Here is a 19,116-nt window from a genome sequence, read left to right on the forward strand (position 1 = left end):
TGCCCTGTAGCTGTCTCTGCACCTGGGAGGATTTATGCAGGACTTTTGTCTCCAGAGCTGTTGATGCAGAACTTTTCAGGGTGGCTGAGATTTACTAAAACCAAAAATGTGAAATAAAACAAAATTGTATCACTTAGCAGCAGTGCCCTCGTTAGGGCAGAAAGCAGGGCATGGGACATGTTTTAAGGCACTAGCTGGATGAATCATGCACCTTCATGCAAGAAAGAGGCTAAATTCATATAAGTCACTGTGAAGTTCTGCTGGTAGAGAGAACACCAAGAGTTCTTGTACTCGAACTCTCCACTTTAAACTCAGCCCCCCTTCTCCCCCTGGGTGAGTGACTCCCATTGACATCAGTGGCAGGTACTTGTACCCTGTATGAAGAGAATAAGGTGCATGCATGCAGAGCGCCAGCTCCAGGTGACGCCCAAGCTGAGAGCTATGCTGTTGTCACCACAAGCGCTGTAATGATGCCTCTGCTATTACAGTAATTGCTCTGAAGAGATTTTGGTGCCATTTTTTTCCCCTCGCTGCTCAAAATAAAAAGAAGCAGATGCTGATTCTCCATTGCCCTGCACCTCATATAGTTATTCACACTCAGGCAAAGTGAGTGCAAGCTGGTTGCAAAATGCTCTGAAATCAGCATCGGTAGTTTTTTACACCCACTGTGCCCTGGTGTAAATGAATACGTGAGTTGTGGGGCAATGGAGAATCAGGCCCACAATATCCCTGCTGTTTGAAATGACTCTTTATGCTTTATTGCGATGGCCATTAATTGATACAGTAGTAATCAGATGCACCAGAGTGCTTTTTAATTTGCATACTGCTTCACGGCTCACGCCAATCAAAGTGGCAGAGATTAGGAATTGGATGAGACTTTCATGGGAGCTGATTATGCCATATCTACCTGGTACAGTGTTTCTCACCCCTTCCCCTGAACCGGCTGACTCTGGCTACTGTCAGAGACAGGATACTGGACTAGATGGCCCCTGGGTCTGATTCAGTCTGGTAATTTCTATGTTCCAATAATTCAAGAAAAATCAATAATTAAACAATAAATAACCATCTCAAGCAAACTGAATGCCAAGAGCTGGATTTACTCCAGCGGCTTTGCATTGCTCTGACAATGCGTAACAGCCATAAACCCAATATAACTGGCTCGTGAAGCTGGTGCAGTGTAAAGCTTCCGAAATGTACAAGTGAATCTAGCCCAGTTTATCCTATCTTATATTTATACTGAAGAAATGGAGTTAGATGGGCCCCCAAGATAAGGTTAAATGAAAAGAGCCTAATTTGTATTTTCTTTTCTGTTTTGTAGTGCCGTGGTTCCCGAGAACTATCCAGGAGCTTGACAGATTTGCCAATCAGATCCTGAGCTATGGAGCTGAACTGGATGCAGACCACCCTGTAAGAAAGAAGTCCTATCTTTAAACAAAAAACAACGTTCGAGTTATTGGGACATGTACACATGTTTTATACCAGGGTCAGTCTAGTGAGCCAGATGATAGGTGGTGCAACTCAGGACCTGAGGCACAAAGGTAGTTCCCATGACTCTAGGTCCTTTGAGAGCCAGCCCAGTCCCTGACGTAAATCAGTTTGGAGGCTGCTCTAATATATATACAAGCCAGCAGTCCCTGCAGGCATTATGGCAGCTCAGAGACTTTAAGGTCAGAAGGGACCAATGCACAGGAGGTCAGACCATCTAGTCTGACCTCCTGCATATTGCAGAACACAGAACCTCACCCACCCACTCCTGTAATAGGCCCATAACCTCTGGCTGAATTACTGAAGTCCTCAAATCCTGGCTTAAAGACTTCAATTTATGGAGCATTCACCATTTATACCAGTTTAAACCTGCAAGTGACCCGTGCCCCATGCTGCAGAGGAAGGCAAAAAAACCTCAGGGTCTCTGCCAGTGTGACCCAGGGGAAAATTCCTTCTTGACACCAAATATGGCTGGGTTTCTCCAGAGCACAGAGTCATCACAGGCACACCCACTTTCTCCCAGCTACACACATGGAAAAGATTCTGGGATGTGGTGCTTGACAGACAATTTTTTGGCCATCTTGTGCTTCATGGACCTCAGAAAGTTGGAAACCAGCATATTCCAGCATGGGCAAATTAAGAGCCTTTTTTTCCCTTATAAGGAACATATAGATGATCGACACCTCCATATTATTTGCTGAATGCCAACATTGCCCTGGTGCTGCAAGACACAGTAAAAGAAGTGGTCCCTGCTCCAATAGGCTTGCAATTTAAATAACGAAAGTGCGTTTGTTTGTGCTATGAGCACATGAATCAAGATGGTATTTTTAAGACTCTTCTGGATGCAAAAATACTTTTCATCCCCACTCCCTCCCAAACAACAACTTATTTTCATGTCAAAACACACCAAGTTACATGCGGTGCAACAGAAATTGCTGCTATTAGTTTAATTGAGACAGGCTGATTATAAATAAATTACACACCGGGGAGCAAAAATTGCTGCTATTAGTTTAATTGAGATGGGGTGATTAGTCATTCACTACCTATTGCTTAATCCAAAGTGCGTTATGTATCATGTACAATGATTGATGATATTCAGTTTGGTCATATGAAAAACAGAATGAAAGAAGATGCAATTACTTCAGCGAACTGAATCAATAGGTTTCTCATGTGTTGCGCTGGAAAACGAGCATGTCGTAAAACAACATTGTTCTTGAAAGCAAAAAAAAAAAAAAGGAAATAAAAATCAGGTATTGAAATGAATGAAGCATCTCAGTTCTAGCTGGTAAAATACATTAGTTAGTGATCAGATTCCTCTATGTTCTCGTAAAATCAAAGCACAACCAGGTATGTGGTATAGTAAGGAAGAATAGTAGAATTTAGGATGCAGCAAAGAGAAAAAGTAAGAGTCACTAGGACAACTGTTCTATTATGCCATTCTATTCTCTGACATATAACTTTTCACATCACCTGTTCCCTTTTTGTGTATTCGCACACTTTGGTCTACAATACACTATAAATGCAGCTGTGTTGAGTACCTGGCTATATCACAGTTGTCCCTAGTTTCATCTTGTACTGTGCTGGGGTTAACTGAATTACTATTATTATTTGTATTAGAGTAATAGTTAGAGGTCTCAACTGAACAGGGGTCCCATAGTGGTAGGCACTGTACATACACATAGTGAGAGACAGCCCCTGCCCTGAAGAGCTCACAGTCTAAATAGACAAGACAGACAAGGGATGGGAGTATGCAGTGCTGTTGTAGCTGTGTTGGTCCCAGGATATGAGAGAGACAAGGTGGATGAGGGAACACCTTTTATTGGACCAACTTCTGTTGGTGACAGGGACAAGCTTTTGAGCTTACACAGAGCTCTTCTTTGGCTGAGACCTAATCCTCCCTGTCTAGATGAACCTTGCAAGAAATCAGTCTATAAGAGGTGAGATTTTTAGCTTGAATGTGTGGGGGAGCCCATGCATAAGGGTGCACGCCCCCGGGGTGGTAATGAGTGAAGCTCTTCTCTTTGGTGAACCCCCTGCTTGGAAGCATGCAGAGAACTGGAGGAGGCAGGACATGGGTAGGGCTGGGAGATGGCTGAGCAGGATTCATTTTGCAGCCTTCTGATGCAGCCCCTTTGTACCAGCGAGGTTGGCACTCTTCCCTGTTTGCTCTTGTGCGCTGGCTCCAAACTGGGGGCTGGGATCTCGATTTTGAGCTTATGATCACTTTTCTGCTCCCTCTGAAATCAGTGTCAAAGCTCCCATTGTCTTCAATGGGGGCAGGATTAAGGTCTGAACCCTTTATTGTTCCCACTAAGCAGGAAGAGAACTTTTTAATTTTTTCTTCCTAGGGTTTCAAAGATCCTGTTTACAGGGCCCGGAGAAAGGAGTTTGCTGACATCGCCTACAACTACAGACAGTGAGTGTGCACCACACAGACAGGGGAGAAACCTGTCACACAAGTGAATGCTTCCCAACCCGTGGCTATGCCCTTTCATCACTGGGAGAACAATTTCTTGTCAGGGATTTCTTTTTTGCTGTTGGCTCTTTCTCTCTGGCGTGTGTTTAAATCTTACTGTTAATGCATTTATCCAAAATTACAGCTAAACAAAAGTAAATTGCTCAAGGCAGACATTCAAATGAGAACATGTCCCCGCACCACACTCCAGCACCACGCTTTGTTGTCTAATTGTACAACAGGATCACATGCTACTACAAAGACCTGAGCACTAAATAATGCAGCTTCTGGTATTCTCCATATTAAACAGTGGAGAGTGTATGTCATTTACATTAAAGTAGGATCTGCACACACTATTGAAATAATGAATAACGTATGGTCCTCTTGTTAATCCAGTGCTTATTACTCTACTTTTATCATGTCTGATCCAGCTGCACTGAGCAATTTAGGTTCTCATTTCACAAGCAAAATAAACGAATAAAGCAGATACGTTTACCTAGGATGGGACTTTATTTTGTTTTCTGCTTTTTATTTCTTTTTCTGCTCACGCTACAATTTGAATGACAATAAGAACTAAAACTCTATCCCAAAGTGATTCACGCTTTTATGTCATGCCTAACAGGCCCAATCCTTGTAGTCAATGGTAAGACTCCCTTTGACTTCAAAGGATGTGTTTCATGATTTTTAAACCATTATTATTTATTATTTTTACTTAGGGCCCCACTGTGCCAACTATTGTATAAACACAGAACAGAAAAACAGTCCCTGCCCCAAAGAGTTTACAATCTAAGTTGCAAGACAAAAGATGCAACCACACTGTTTAATTACTTGAAAGGAGTCAAAGAACTCAGAGAGGAACCTGCTTTCTGGCTAGAAAGTTTGGGTAAGTCTATGGCCAGGTTCTGATCTTAGTTATGGAGGTGCATCTCCCACTAATGAGAGTCCATAAAATTGTAATTGAGATCAGAATTTGTCCCTTAATTTGCAGACTTCAGGCAAAATAATAGAACAAGTATCAAAAATAACTATTACCAAACCTGAAGATTGAAACCATAGTATTACTAAGCTGTGTCCATATCGGGGCACAGACAAGGCTGGGATTCTATGTGCTTATTTCATATTCTATTAGGAGTTCATAAACTCCATTCTTTTAAATAATAGAATAATAATAGAACAGTGACAAGAGGGCAAAGAAATTTGGCTTTTTTGGATTCTTCACGAAGAGGAAAGGGCACAGTGTACGACCCTCTGGCCCCACCCGAGGGCCATCCATTCAGGCCACCCACTATCCATATCCCTCTGTTGCGTAGACCCTGAGCTCTGCCAAGATGCCCTGCTGCAGGCTCTGCAAAGGGGTGAGAAACAGAGCTATGGAGGCACCTGAATTCCCATCTGTGTAAAAAAGGGGCAGATCCAGGCACAGAGGAACCTTGTTGGGGGCTGAGCGGGAGGCTGGGTCTTTAAAAGGTAACAATGAAATTCAGGGGGCTATTAACCTTAAAAATCAGCTATTAGAAGTGAGGGGCTAGCCATGTAACCAACTGACTCTCACTCTCCTGTCTTCCGTCCCTTTGATCTCATTCCCCCCGCCTTTCCCCTTGCACGTCTTTTCTTCCTATACTTGTTGCTTATTTGACTCTCTCTTCCCCTTTGCTCCTTTTCCTTTTATTTTACTTTTATCCTTCCCCAGCTTGAATTCCTACTTCCCTGCCTTCTCTCTCCCTTGCCTTTAGCTCCCTCTTCTTTCACCTCCTTCCCTAGTGCCTGCCCTATTGATCCCTGGGACCTTTTGATTGATATTTGAAAGTGTTCTAAGCTCCGGCTTCCTTCTCCAGCCCCGTGAAGGTGGCCCAAAGATGAATTAGGAACAGTGAGTGGTATAGGATCAGCAGTGGTCCCCTGGCAGTCTTAATAATTCAAGACCATATTTAAAGCTCCATAGATCAAGGAGGAACTGATGCAAACAGGCAGAAAATTACAGAGTTACTGGGGAGCTGCCCCCAGGCCGAAGTTAAAATGAGATAGTGGGAGGTGGTGGGATATCTCTGGCATTTAACAATGAATCTCTGGGCTTGGAAAGCCCTAGCATTATTCCAGTAGTGCTGCTAACCTTATTAAGTTGCTTAAAACCCTTTGATTTTTAAAAGCTGGGGGATTCTCCTATGGCCCTTTTCTTTATTGCTAAGGAATCACCCTCCCTCAGATTAATTCCAAGGCAATAGGGAATGCAGGGCCAAATTCATGGCTCATGACTGGTGCCTAGCTCCTATTAACTTCAACATGACTGCATGCACACATGATTGAGGCAGAATTTGGCCCGGGGTTATTCATGTTTTAAAATCAAATTTTACCCAGATCTGCATTTATCACTGAGATACTTAAACTAATTAGAGCTGTGCATCTTCAGAAGTGATGTTTTCCAGGCCACAGCAAGAACATTTAAACAAATCAATAGGCATGAAATGCAACAACCTTCTGCTCATCAGTAAAGGAAAATAAATGAAAGACAGCCGCCGGTGAATTTCACTAGCAGAACATCAGCAGTAGGAAAATAAACATGGTTTATTTTTGCTACTGTAGAACCAAGAAGCTGCAACTGAGATCAGGGCCCCTTTGTGCCATGCAGTGAACAGACCTAGAGTAAGAGGAAGCCTCTGCCCTTAAGAGCTTACAATCCAAATGACTGCACAGGTCAACTGAATTCCGTAGAATTATTTCAGATTTACACACGTGAGTGAGAGGTTAATCAGGCCCCTTCTGCATCACATCATTTTCTCTCTTGCTGCATATAAGAAAAGGGATTCTCATGACCGGCACCAACGCCTGTCTGCTCCAGGTGGGAGTACAAGCACAGATCCTGGTGACACAAGCCACTTCTTTATATTGTTTAAGGTGTATCCATTTCACAGTCTATTAAAAATACTCTTTGCTTTGCAGTGGGCAGCCTATTCCTAAAGTGACTTACACAGAGGAAGAAAGGAAAACGTGGGGCATTGTCTTCAAGGAGCTGACGACTCTCTATCCAACTTACGCTTGCTATGAACACAACCACGTGTTCCCACTGCTGGAAAAATACTGTGGCTACCGGGAAGATAATATTCCACAACTTGAAGATGTATCAAAATTCTTGCAAAGTATGTTAAAGTGTTAAAATAGCCAGATAGAGAGGAAGGATAGTCCAGCAGTTAGGGTGTTACCCTGGGATTTGAGAGACCCACATTAAATTTTCCTGCTCTGCCACAGACTTTGTGTGACCTTAGGAAAGTCACTTAATCATTCTGTGCCTCAATTCCACACCTGTGAAATGGGGATAATAGAACTGTCCTACCTTACAAGGGTGTGTGGAGGATGAATGTATTAAAGATTGTGAGGTGCACAGATACTATGGTGATGGTGGCCTTGTAAATACCTTTACAGATGAGAAGTTCTCCACTGTTTAGTACCCAAGCTTATAACTAAAGAGAAAACTGATGCAAACCTCCGTGGCCCCAGTTCCCAGAGGATAGGCATAAACCAGCTCCAATAGACTTTTTAAAATGGAAACTTTCTCTCCTTAAAGGCTGCACTGGATTCCGCTTACGTCCCGTTGCTGGTTTGCTGTCTTCTCGGGATTTCCTGGCTGGTTTGGCATTCAGAGTGTTTCACTCTACACAGTACATCCGCCATGGATCCAGACCAATGTACACACCAGAACCGTAAGTACTTTAGCACTGACATCAGACAGGGTTGCATAAGCTACAGAGGTTAACCCTGCAGTTGGGCTAGTAAATAATAACTGCAGTTAATACTATTAATAAGATATCTATCTTTGCATCAAAGCACGACACTGTGCAGTATTGAGGTATCACCACTATATTATCGCTCTCATCTGAACATTTTAGAAGGAATTTCTAGTCTCCTTAGAGAGAGAGTTCAGCTCTGTATCTGCAAGCTGCCCCCTCCTCTGCTAGACCTTCTTGAACTGAACAGACAATTTCACTAACTGAATGTCACAGATCTCTTATTCCTCCTTCTTGCCACATTTACATGTATGCCTTTCTCTCCTCTTTTCATCTCCATCTTTAATTCTCTCTCTCTCTCCATTTTTCCTTTGGTCTTGTTAACTCTCCCTTGTATTTATTTTCTTTCTCCCCTTTCTCTTTTCCTTTAAAAAAAAAGCAGTTCTTTTTTCCATTTCTCCTTTCCCCATTATTTCTTTACTTCCTACCCCTCTCCCCACTTCCTCCTTTACCTCCATTTTCCCCCCACTTCTTTCTTCTTCTTTTCCTCTCTCTTGTTTCTGCTCCTTCTAGGTGAAATTCATCTCGCTCCCTTGCACAAAACCAGAGTTAAATCAACTTTGTGCAGTGGGTGTTATCTTCCCACACAACCCACATGCAAATCAGGACCAGCTTCAGAGTTCATCAAGAGCCATTACTCCAGTCTCTGCTCTGGAACAGTGGATGTGAACCTTGTGCTCTCCTTTCACAGCGGTTTGGGGTCACTGAAGCATCATAACTGCAGACCCACTTGGCCACCTTCTTGTCCCATGCCTGCACTATTCCACTTCCCTCCATGATGGTCTATGAGGAGCCCAGCTCTGCTGTGCACGGCTTACAGTGTTCCCTTGCATATCCGTTCTGTAGCTGCCCACCCTCTGCACAGCAGAGCTGTATTGAGTGTCTTCCACAGCCCCTATGCTGCCTGGAGAATCTCATCACTGTCCCTCCTTCCTTGTTCCTTCCTAGTCTACTTTTCTCCCCCACCCAGCCCTTTCTGCCAGGGGTGTGGTAAAGCTGCACACCCCCTCACCACTTCCTCTCTGTCTTTCCAACTACCAGCAATCCCTAGCCCAGCTCGCCCTGAAACACATGCTCTCGCCAAGCACAAGAATTGCTGCTTTGGCAAACTACCAGACATGTAGGAGTGTGAAGGCGAGTCTGCCAGAGGGAGGCAGCAGCAGCGCAGGAAGTGATTGGCGCAGGTCTAAGGGGGCTTGGACAGACAGATTCCATGGTGCATCCCCTCAACAGCCTGGTCAGCTTGCTTCCTATGAGGCCACATGATAAACTAAAGCGGCCCCCTATTCCCAGGGCTGAAAAGACCATACCAGGGCAGCAGCACCAGCACAGCATCTCCTCCCGCAGTGTGAATCTCCTCTGGGCTGCAGGGACCCAGGTGGTGCAGGAAGGTATCTAGTTTATATCTACAGTTTATATCTACAGGTGTTGGCTTCAATCAAGCTGGCCCAGGACTTCACAGAGAGTGACGGTCAGCCTGTGCAAAGAGCTGGCATAAGACCTCTGCACCTATTTTATGGGACTTAAGTGGTGCATCGGTCTTGAGCTGCTTCTCTGCACAGGGCTGAATATACAGTATAAATTTCATTTAGCGCCAAGATTTGCTTTACTGTCCTCTTCTTCAGCTGTTAGCAGTGATTATTGTTAACAGAATGGAAAGGAAGAATGGTCCAGTGGTTAGGGCCCTAGCCTGGGACTTGGGAGATCTGCTCCCAATTCCTGGCTCTGCCACAAATGTCTGTGTGACCTTGGGCAAGTCCCTTAGTTTCCCTGGGCGCTAGTGCCCCTTCTGTGAAATATGGAAAACAACATTTTACTGCCTCACAGGGATGTTGTGAGGATAAATTCGTTATCAATTGTGAGATGCTCAGATGCCTCAGCAGTGTGGGCTGCAGAAGTACCGTAGATAGAAATTCCTTTCCCTCTGGACTTTGGGCATTTCTCTCTAATGTGATTTCTCCTCTGCACACATGGAGAGACTCTGACACTAGTATGTCCACACATTTTTCTGAAATAAAGCTAATCCATATGGTTTATTTTCTTTAGTGATGTTTGCCATGAGCTCCTAGGACATGTACCTCTGTTTGCTGACATCAGCTTTGCTCAGTTCTCCCAGGTAAGTTCATACATTACTCTGTCGTTGTAATTTAAGATGCTAGAAACTGGATAATTCAGAAAATTAATAAAGGGTTATGGAGCTTTCAACCTCTTGCTTATTGTTTCAGGTCTTGTTGCGGTCAGGTGAATCAGTTTCCCATGTAACAACAAGTATTTATTATCTGTCCGCTGTTCAGCAATCTATGTGAAAGGGTCTAGTTCTTTATCCAGGTGCACATAATATAAACGTCACCACAACTGGCATTCGTTGGCAGTTTCAACAAAGCTGCTAGGAATTGAATGGGCAACAGAAATGCACTCACCTGCCTCACAGAGGTGATCCCATCGGTCAGAGTTGAGGCACATTGGCCAATCCGTTATGCAAACTATGCAATCTGATTTATAATTTTGCTTTACGTACATTTAAGATGGACCTGTTTTATTTATTTTTTAAATACTTAGACAGTTCACAAAAAAAACCACCCTAGTGTATCCAAAATATAGATTTTATTTTTTGTGTGGTTTTGGCTTTTACGTCCACATCTCTTATAACGGGCTGACAGTGTTTGCTTAACCCCCTCTTAGCAGGTGTTAATCCTGCTTAGAAAGGGTTAAATGGCATCTGAGTCAGATGACTTGTTACCCAACTCTTATATACATACAGAAGTTGGAGTGACTTGAATGGGAGTAGCTGATCTGATCTGATCCTAGGAGCTCTCAGATCTGGTGGAGAAGATTGAACTGAACTTTGTATTGTAGGTTGTTAATTTCTCTGTTAGTCAAGCCAAACCTCAGGAAGTGATTAAGCTTTTGGCTGTGTCTTCACTGAAAAAAGTGTGTGTTTGTACATCAAGATAGCTAAGTCAATGTAAATCCTAGCTGAAACAAGGCACAGATAGTTTTTATCTTGGTGTAGTAAGTGGATTACAACTCTGTTACTCCCCCCCAACATAGCCTGGAGTTTACCAGAACTAGCCACTATGACAAGGTCAGACCAGATGGCTACCAGAGAGTGCTAGAAGGCCAATAAATCAGCCCCAGGCTGAGCAAGTCCCTTTTTCCCTGGTAGCTGAGCAGGGGTTACTCCAGGTTAATTAACACACCTGAAGCCAATCAAGACCCCTCCAAAGAAAGGTGTGGTGGGAGTGAGCTGAGCTGAGCTGAGCTGAGCTGAGCTGAGCTGAGCTGAGCTACCAGAGTGTGTGAGCAGGCAGGATGCTGTCAAGAGCCAGGAGGGTTTCGGAGAAGGAGCAAAACGCTGGCAGGAGAACACCCAGCAGGTACAAAGACTGGGGGAGGGAAAAACCCTGCCTGAAGAGGGCAAATGACTTTTCCTAGACCTGGAGGCTTAAGGGAAAAGACCCTGCCAGAATGGGAAGATAGAACTGGACATTTGGTTCAGCACTACCATGCCCAGTGGGGCTGTCAGAGGTCAAGAGCCTCCTCTGGCAAGGAGGGCCCAGGAAGGACCCCTGTCTGAGCAGGGTGTGGACATTAACTCAAGGGGCACGGGGCAGTAACCCAGGAAAGCTAGCAGCTTTCCTGAACCCAGCGTGAGGCTGCTACTTATAGGGTCCCTGGGTTGGGGCCCAGAGTCCAGGGTGGGACTGGGACTGCCCCATCCCCTACTGGCCATTCACTGGAGGGGCAAGAGCCCCAGCAGAGACAAGGGCCTGTGAGAACCAGAGACAGGACTGGGAGCCAGCAGGGAGCAGCCATCTTAGAGTGCCTGTATTACCCTCCCCCATCACTAGAGGGTGGAAGAACACTAAGGGGTGAAGCAGTTCCCTGACCTACCACTAGAAGGAAGCGCTGGACCCACTGAGCTAGAGGAAGAGCTTTGCCACACCACATCAAGGCAAAAGCTATCTCTGCCTTGTCTCCAGCTAGGATTTTACATCAAGTTAACCATCTCAGTGTAACAACACAGCTTTTTTTGCAGTGAGGACATAATCTTTTGACTCTGCAGTGTGCAGTCCTTGTTTTGGAGCAAGTTAGCAAAGGCACCTGATCATACATATTCTTCAGTTGGCCCTGTATTTTTTCTGCACATTGTATATTTTACACCCAGATGGATGGCTCTCTGAATCAAACCCGCATTCAGCTCCTAAGAGTTGATTCTTTCACACTGTGTCCCTACCATCTGGAACCATTTCACAGGAGTTTACAGGGAAGCTCTTTCCATCAGGGTCCATCAGAACAATGATAAATATTTAAAGTATCTACTTTGTGTTTGACATATCATCTTTTTGTTGTAAGGCTCTGCTGGTTGCTTTCTATTGGCCTAATCCAAAGTCTATGGAAGTTAGTGGAAATGAGCTATGTGCCAGGTCCAATGGGTCAGATAATGAAATGACATTTAGACAGAGTCCCTCATTAACTTCCATAGGGACTTCTGGTTAACAATCGATGGTGCAGTAGGGTAAGGTGCTCTTTTAACAGCTGAGTGTGGTGCTAGATGGTAATTAAAAAGTGACCAGTGAAAAGAGTGCAAACATTGTTTCTAACATGCCTTCACAGCTTGGAGAATAATGATTTTTTGTTGCAGGAAATTGGACTCGCATCCCTGGGAGCACCAGATGAATATATTGAGAAACTTGCTACGGTAATTTAATAAACTAGAGTGGGATTTTCCAAAGCGCTCATGCCCATGTCTTCAAAAGTTCTTTAGGCACCTAATTCCCATTGATTTCAATGAATTAGGTGCCTAGATACCTTTTTGAAGATCTGGGACAGAGCGCTGGCCTAATTCTGCCCACTGAAGTCAGCGGTGGATTTCTCATGAACTTTAATGGAAGCAGAATTAGGCCAGTGATAAACCCTTCAGAAAATCCCACCCTTAAACACTTGCCTTAGTAGAGAATAAGAATGTCATCCTATCAGAGCACTATTAACTTTACAGTTGTGATTAAACACAAAGGGCCAGAGTAGAGTTGCACACTCTGGTAAGGCGATACTGCAGTTACTTCATTTCTCCTGCAGATGTGCAGGAGGAGGCAGCTATAGCAGCTGCTCTACCTTCAAAGAACCCTGCTCTTCCACGGTCTGATACAAATAACTCCCTCTGATGTCAATGGGAGTTACTCATATCCTGCTGTGGGAGAGATGAGACCCAGAGCTATCTGAACTCCAGCTGAAAGTCAGGCAGTGTTCTTTCTAGCTCAGGCATCTTAAGTAGGTTTGGCCAAATTCAGTTTTTATTTCTCTATAATTTTGACAGCTAATATTGATGATTATTTTTAAGCATTTTTTTTTCTGGTTTTTAACTATTTAGATTTTCATAATTGCACAAAATTTTGCTTTTCAAACTTTTTTTTCATTTTTTATCTATTTCAATTTTCACAGTTGTAGGAAATTATGGGGGGTGAGGGTCAGACAATAATTATTTAATGACAATGGTAGATGTTAAGATTCAAAAAGTTAAAGCTTTAGAACTGTTACATCACAAATCGTTACCATCACATGTCAAAATACACAGTCAATATTCTTAAATCAAACTATATTAAGTTCTCAAGCAGCATTTTTCTTGCTGTGCCTATCTGTAAATTTCAGTTATTATCTATGAAAATATTTTTCTTTGGATTGTGCATATATGGTGAAATTGATGTTTACCAATGTTTACTGATAAAAATCTACTCCTTCCAAACATAACCATAAGCAATTGTCAGGGTTCTGCTGTTGGAACAATTTATTCTCTCTTGCTCTCATCTATCTCTATATAGCTAGGTGTCCCATATGTGAAACAGGAAACATAATTTGTGTCACTAAGAGACCAAAACTCAGCATCTGTCAGTGACTTACAACCCATATTCCAATCCATTTCTCTCTTTATAGCTTTATTGGCTCTGTTCCACTAACAAATATAAAGGTGGTAAAAAATAACTTATTCTGTCAGGAAAGTAAGCAGATCTGAATACACACAAGGCTATTTTGATGGCTTAAGTAGGACGTACGTGAAACATAGACCTTGTGCTGACCCTTTTCAAAGGGGTGAATTTCCCTGACGGAGAGAAGATCTGTTGAGTAAAAAGGCACCATTTTTAAATAGTCACTGTTTAAACCATAGCTACACTTTAAAAAAAAATGTCTATAGGAAATTTAAGTTCCAAATACATAAAAATCAGTGCTACATGATCCGGTATATTTTGCACAGAGAATCATCTATTTATATCTAATTTTCATGTTAGGTCTATTGGTTTACGGTGGAATTTGGCCTCTGTAAAGAAGGTGATGCAATAAAGGCCTATGGTGCTGGACTGCTATCTTCATATGGCGAGTTGCAGGTTTGTTCCCAATAACATGTCATAATAGCTACATGATTCATGTTTGTTTTTAAAATACATGTTTCTCATGTGAATGTGATTGTATCTTCACCTACTACTGTGCACCCAGATTTAATTAAATGGAGTACTATCATTCAATACAGCCAAATGGAAAGACATACATTTAGGAAGAGAGAATGCAGACCATACTTACAGGCTGGAGGACTGGGAAAAGGTGACTCTGAAAAAGACTTGGGGGGGGGTCATGGTGAATAATCAGCTGAACATGATCCCTCACTGTGACGCTGTGGACAAAAAGGCTAAGGTGATCCTTTGAGTCTCAAGTAGGAATAGGAAGGTTATATTGCCTCTGGTTTTGGCACTGGTGCACCTGTTACTGGAATGCTGTATCCAGCTATGGTGCCCACAGTTCAAGAAGGATGTTGATAAATTGGAGAGTGTTCAGAGAAGAGCCTTGAGAATGATTAAAGGATTGGAAAACATTCCTTATAGTGATTGACTCAAGGAGCTCAATGTATTTAGCTTCTCAAAGAGAAGTTTAAGAGGTGTCTTGATCACACTCTTTAAGTACATATGCGGAGAACAAATATTTGATAATGGACTCTTCAATCCAGAGAACAAAGATATAATACAATCCAGTTCCTGGAAGTAGAAGCTAGACAAATTCAGACTGGAAATAAGGCCCAAAATCTAACAGTGATGGGAGTTAACCACTGGAACAATTTACCAAGGGTTGTGATGGATTCTCCATCACTAGCAATTATTATATCAAGATTGGATGTTTTTGCTAAAAAATCTGCTTTAATTCAAACAGGAATTAATTCGGGGAAGGTCTATGGCCTGTGTTAAATGGGAGAGTTGGCCAGTGGTCCCTTTTGGCCTTAGAATCTATTAATCTGTTATTTTGCATAGAAGTAATATTTCATAATGTACCATTATATATATTTAGGGCCTGCTCCTCCTTTCTTTGAACTCAATAATCAAATTCCTTTTGACTTCAATGGGAGGAAAAGCAGGTCCTTAATAACTGAAAGTGTGCATGTTTAAGTAACATTATCCTCCTTCGTTCTTTTTAACTGAAAGAATTCTCTCGCTCTTTCCGTGCAGTACTGTTTATCAGATAAACCTGAAATTCAACCCCTTAACCTGGAGAAGACTGCAGTCCAGAAATACCGTGTCACTGAGTTCCAGCCTATTTACTATGTTGCTGAAAGTTTTAAAAATGCAAAGGAAAAAGTCAGGTAAAATAATAATCTCCAGTATAGTCCTAATCCCATGCCCCCTGGAGTCCCACTGACTTCAATAGGTATTCGATTGGGTACTAAATGTGTATAGCTACTGAAAAGATCATGCAGTATTTCCATTTGTCATTTAGCTAACGGTATCTCTGAAAGTCAACAAGGGCCAAAAAGGGATAAATGCTGATTTATCCTCAACAACCCTTTGGTAGTGAGCATTACACAATAAATATGCAAGTGCTTGGCATAGATCTGCAATATCTTATATACACACATACCTCCCAGAGGCCTTTGTGGACCCCTGCCACTGAGGAACATGCTCTCTGAAGTCTGAAGTTTGACTTCTGGTTTGGCTTTTAAAAGCTTCTTTGAGCTTTTGTTCTGCATAAGGAAACTGTTTGAATGTGTTCTGTAGTCAGTTTGATAGTGCTGAAGGCTGAAGCCCAGTTTTTCTCAGAAGAGGTGTAACATAGGCAGTGATGCTGCTCTGCCAGTCACATCCTGGGGAAACCCTTTCTAGGGACAAGAGAGCAGTTCAGTCTCTATGGCCAATCAAATGCTGGCTTCTCGTAGCTGAAGCTAACAAAAAAATCCCTGGCCAAGTTCTCCTTTCATAATAATTCTTTTCTGGTTCTGCTCAGTAGCTTCATCTGCTCAAATCTTTTCCCCTTTTATTCCACAGTGGAAACCCTTAATAACAAAAATAACAATTCTTTGTATTATTTATCTTACAATTCATGTATATATTGCTGGGTTTTACACAGAAATAAGATCATTGCCTATTTTCCTTACGGGCCTATATCATGTTCTGGAGTGCAATCCAGATCAGAGAGAGGTTGTGTCACTGCCTGCCCCATAACCGTGGGTGCCTTACAGTGCTTTGCTACTGTAGCTCCCAACCTGGTCCACTCACAAACAGCCCACCAGAGTGTCTGTGTATAGCTACTGCGTCGGTCCAACAGCTCTTTGCAAGCAGTCTATCCTCAACACACCAGCCACACTCTGGATTCCACCAACCTTGGTAACTACTGGCAGGGTTACCCCAACACACTCCTGAAATTTTCCCCAAAACATGTATGCTGCACTGTCCAGCCCTTTCCTGGACAATTCAGAGATTAAAGGTCCATGCCCCCTGAAAGGGTTGATATTCAACAGCTAGCCACTTTAACTGGAGTTACCAAACAGTCCATTTTAAACACAGCACTAGATTGGTTTAGATTAAAAAACAAAACAAGTTTATTAACAAAAGAAGATAGGATTTTAAATGAATTCAAGTATCAGATATCATGGTAGCAAGAGAAATAAAGATAAAATGCTTTCTAGTAGCTAAAACGTAACAAGCTAGACTTGGTTCAAAGTAAAATCCTTAGCACAGATTCCCAGCAATACGGCTGGCCAAATTCTCAGTTTAGGATGGACCCCCAAAGTCAGTGTTTTTGGTTCCTTTGTTGTCTTGGGGGTGGGGAAAGAGAGAGAGAGAGAGAGAGACCTTGGGATTTTCTTTTATAGTCCAGTTAACCTTTGAAGTGGAGTCTTCTGAGGGTTACCCCTCAAGGCAAAGTTTATTCAAACAGTAAAGAAGGCGACATGAAATCTGGTGTGAAGGAGGCTCCATGTTCTTTCTTCTCACCCGTGTTTGCAGAAATGCAAATCTGCTTTGTCTCCTGCCATCTCCTCTCCCTGCTGTCTTGAGGACCCTGTTTACTACATAAAGTAAACTGAGCTTAAACACACATTTCTTCATTCAGGATATTTCTGCCTGGGCAGGGCTGTGTGGTTTTGAACATGTGCTAAGAATGTTATACAGGGGGATTTAATAACTTTACGTATAATGTTGCTACATACATTTCACCATGATATTATTGGTCAGTGAGTTATTAGTTTTCCAATGACACCTCACAAGGCATATTTTGTATGAAAATTATTCCAACCGTGTGTAGGCTGTGACAATAAGGGTGGTTTGGTCACAGGCTGTCTTAGTTTCTTTTAGTCACCATTTTATGTCCAAGTTGAGGTGTCCTGCTTCTAATGAAATCACTGCCTCTTGTTGAGATCTAGGAGGAACATTCTTTTTCCTAGAATGTGGACACCTCCCCAGAAGGAACTGGATGATACCACCAACCTTTCTCTTATAGCCGGCTGACTAGCCATTACATGATGATACCTTTAGGCCACAGTTCTGTGCAGAGCTCCACATGAGGGCAGCCCATATAGAGTTTAGTGTGGGATTGTGGCTTTAGTCACTGCTAACATGGCCTCAATTCAAACTGGAGCTGGGTTGCCTGGACAGCATCATGGAAGCCATGGCCCAGGGAGTGGAGCTGACCACCTGGAAAGGACCGAGGGAAAAAACCCTATGTCCAGCTGCTGCTGTAGAACTGGGTCCTGCTGTACCGCAGAGTACATGAGGTCCTTGGTCTTGGTATCCGATTACCTAGCCCTTCCGCCTATCGCTCTTTCTCTCTCAAACTTTTGAAGGAGCAGAACTGTAGGTGACCACAGACAGTTTTCAAGGCAATGTATTAATCTGGCATAACCTCAGTGAGAGAGCTTCGGCAAATTACAGCATTCTGCTACAATTCTGGGACCAGATCTTCAGCTCCAGTATGTAAGTGCAGGTCCACGAGGCTGTTAAGCAGCCCTAATCCTGCAGCTGAGGACTGCCCTGGCAAGGTTGAGGAAAAGGAGTGGCCAGAATACCACTGTACTCTAGTGATACCGACTGGCGTTACAGCACCATGGAGGCTGCTACCAGCTGTCAGAAGTTAGACCAGCCCTGTGGTAGCCCTAATGCATGTCAGGGTCTGCAACCCCAGGGACTGCAAAAGTAGATCAGGATTCGTATCACATTCGGCATTAGTAATAGGAAAATGGGGTTTTAAAGCCTGGGAAATGTTGACACCTGCTCACTGGGTTAAATCAGCAGCAGCCAGCATTACAACATTAACAGCCTGGTAAATCCTGCAAAACTGGGTCTGTTTGAAAAAACGAAGGGTGGTTAATAAATGATGCACCTGGGGGGGGGGAAAGCCTCCCAGGTCAGCTTCAAGGATATTGTTAAAGCGCTGCAGAATGCTATAGCTGCCTGGTCACAGAGCAGGGTTTTGTTTACCACATTGGCTTCCCTGACCTTCACGTCAGTTAAAGCTCCACCCAACTTAAAGGATCAGGTCACTTAAAAAGAAACATTTATTGTCATAAAAGTTTGTGTCTTTTCTCCTTCAGGAAATTTGCTTCAACAATCCCTCGACCTTTCTCTGTTCGCTATAATCCATACACCCAAAGAATTGAGGTCTTGGACAATGCGAAGCAGTTGAAGAATTTAGCTGAATCCATCAGCAGTAAGCAATTGCAGTTTTGTTATATGGGGTTCCTCAAGAGCTAGGAGTTGAATGGGGAGAAGTGTTTTTTTATTAAAGACCTGATCCTATCTCCAGTGGGAATTGGATCAGAGTCCAAATATTTCCATTATGATGGGATAAAAACTGCTTCCATATTCACCCATCCCCCAAAGTACTTCATTGTTTGCTTTTTGCATTGGAAATCTCACATCCTGATGTTCTTCCTTTTGCTGGAGGACTTTGGCAAAGTTTGGAGGACTGGTATCACAGTAGGATGAAACCAGAGCTGTGGCTCTGTCTGCCCCTCATAAGGAAAAGAGGGGATATTCACAGCCTTAGACAGTTTGGATTTTCTTTCTTCATTCCAGGATGAGCAGATTTTTTCCCTTGACCATCTGGCCTGCTCAGAGGCAGCATCCCTGATCTTACACAGCTTCT

The 19,116-nt window shown here is 43.1% G+C and overlaps 1 protein-coding gene across 1 annotated transcript in view; it reads left to right on the top strand.

Annotated features, from left to right (window-relative positions):
* Positions 1 to 19,116, top strand: part of PAH (phenylalanine hydroxylase) — a 52,340-nt gene that overhangs the window by 29,801 nt on the left and 3,423 nt on the right. Inside the window, exons 4-12 of the mRNA XM_067536150.1 lie at positions 1,319 to 1,407; positions 3,834 to 3,901; positions 6,878 to 7,074; positions 7,500 to 7,635; positions 9,766 to 9,835; positions 12,365 to 12,421; positions 14,004 to 14,099; positions 15,207 to 15,340; positions 18,563 to 18,678. Of these exons, the coding sequence (XP_067392251.1) occupies positions 1,319 to 1,407; positions 3,834 to 3,901; positions 6,878 to 7,074; positions 7,500 to 7,635; positions 9,766 to 9,835; positions 12,365 to 12,421; positions 14,004 to 14,099; positions 15,207 to 15,340; positions 18,563 to 18,678 (963 nt within the window). The remainder of the gene's footprint in view (positions 1 to 1,318; positions 1,408 to 3,833; positions 3,902 to 6,877; positions 7,075 to 7,499; positions 7,636 to 9,765; positions 9,836 to 12,364; positions 12,422 to 14,003; positions 14,100 to 15,206; positions 15,341 to 18,562; positions 18,679 to 19,116) is intronic.

The sequence above is a fragment of the Emydura macquarii genome, unplaced genomic scaffold (assembly GCF_026122565.2).
Source record: "Emydura macquarii macquarii isolate MOO-44397 ecotype Brisbane River unplaced genomic scaffold, CSIRO-AGI_Emac_v2 contig_3530, whole genome shotgun sequence".
In the NCBI taxonomy this organism is placed as follows: domain Eukaryota; kingdom Metazoa; phylum Chordata; order Testudines; family Chelidae; genus Emydura; species Emydura macquarii.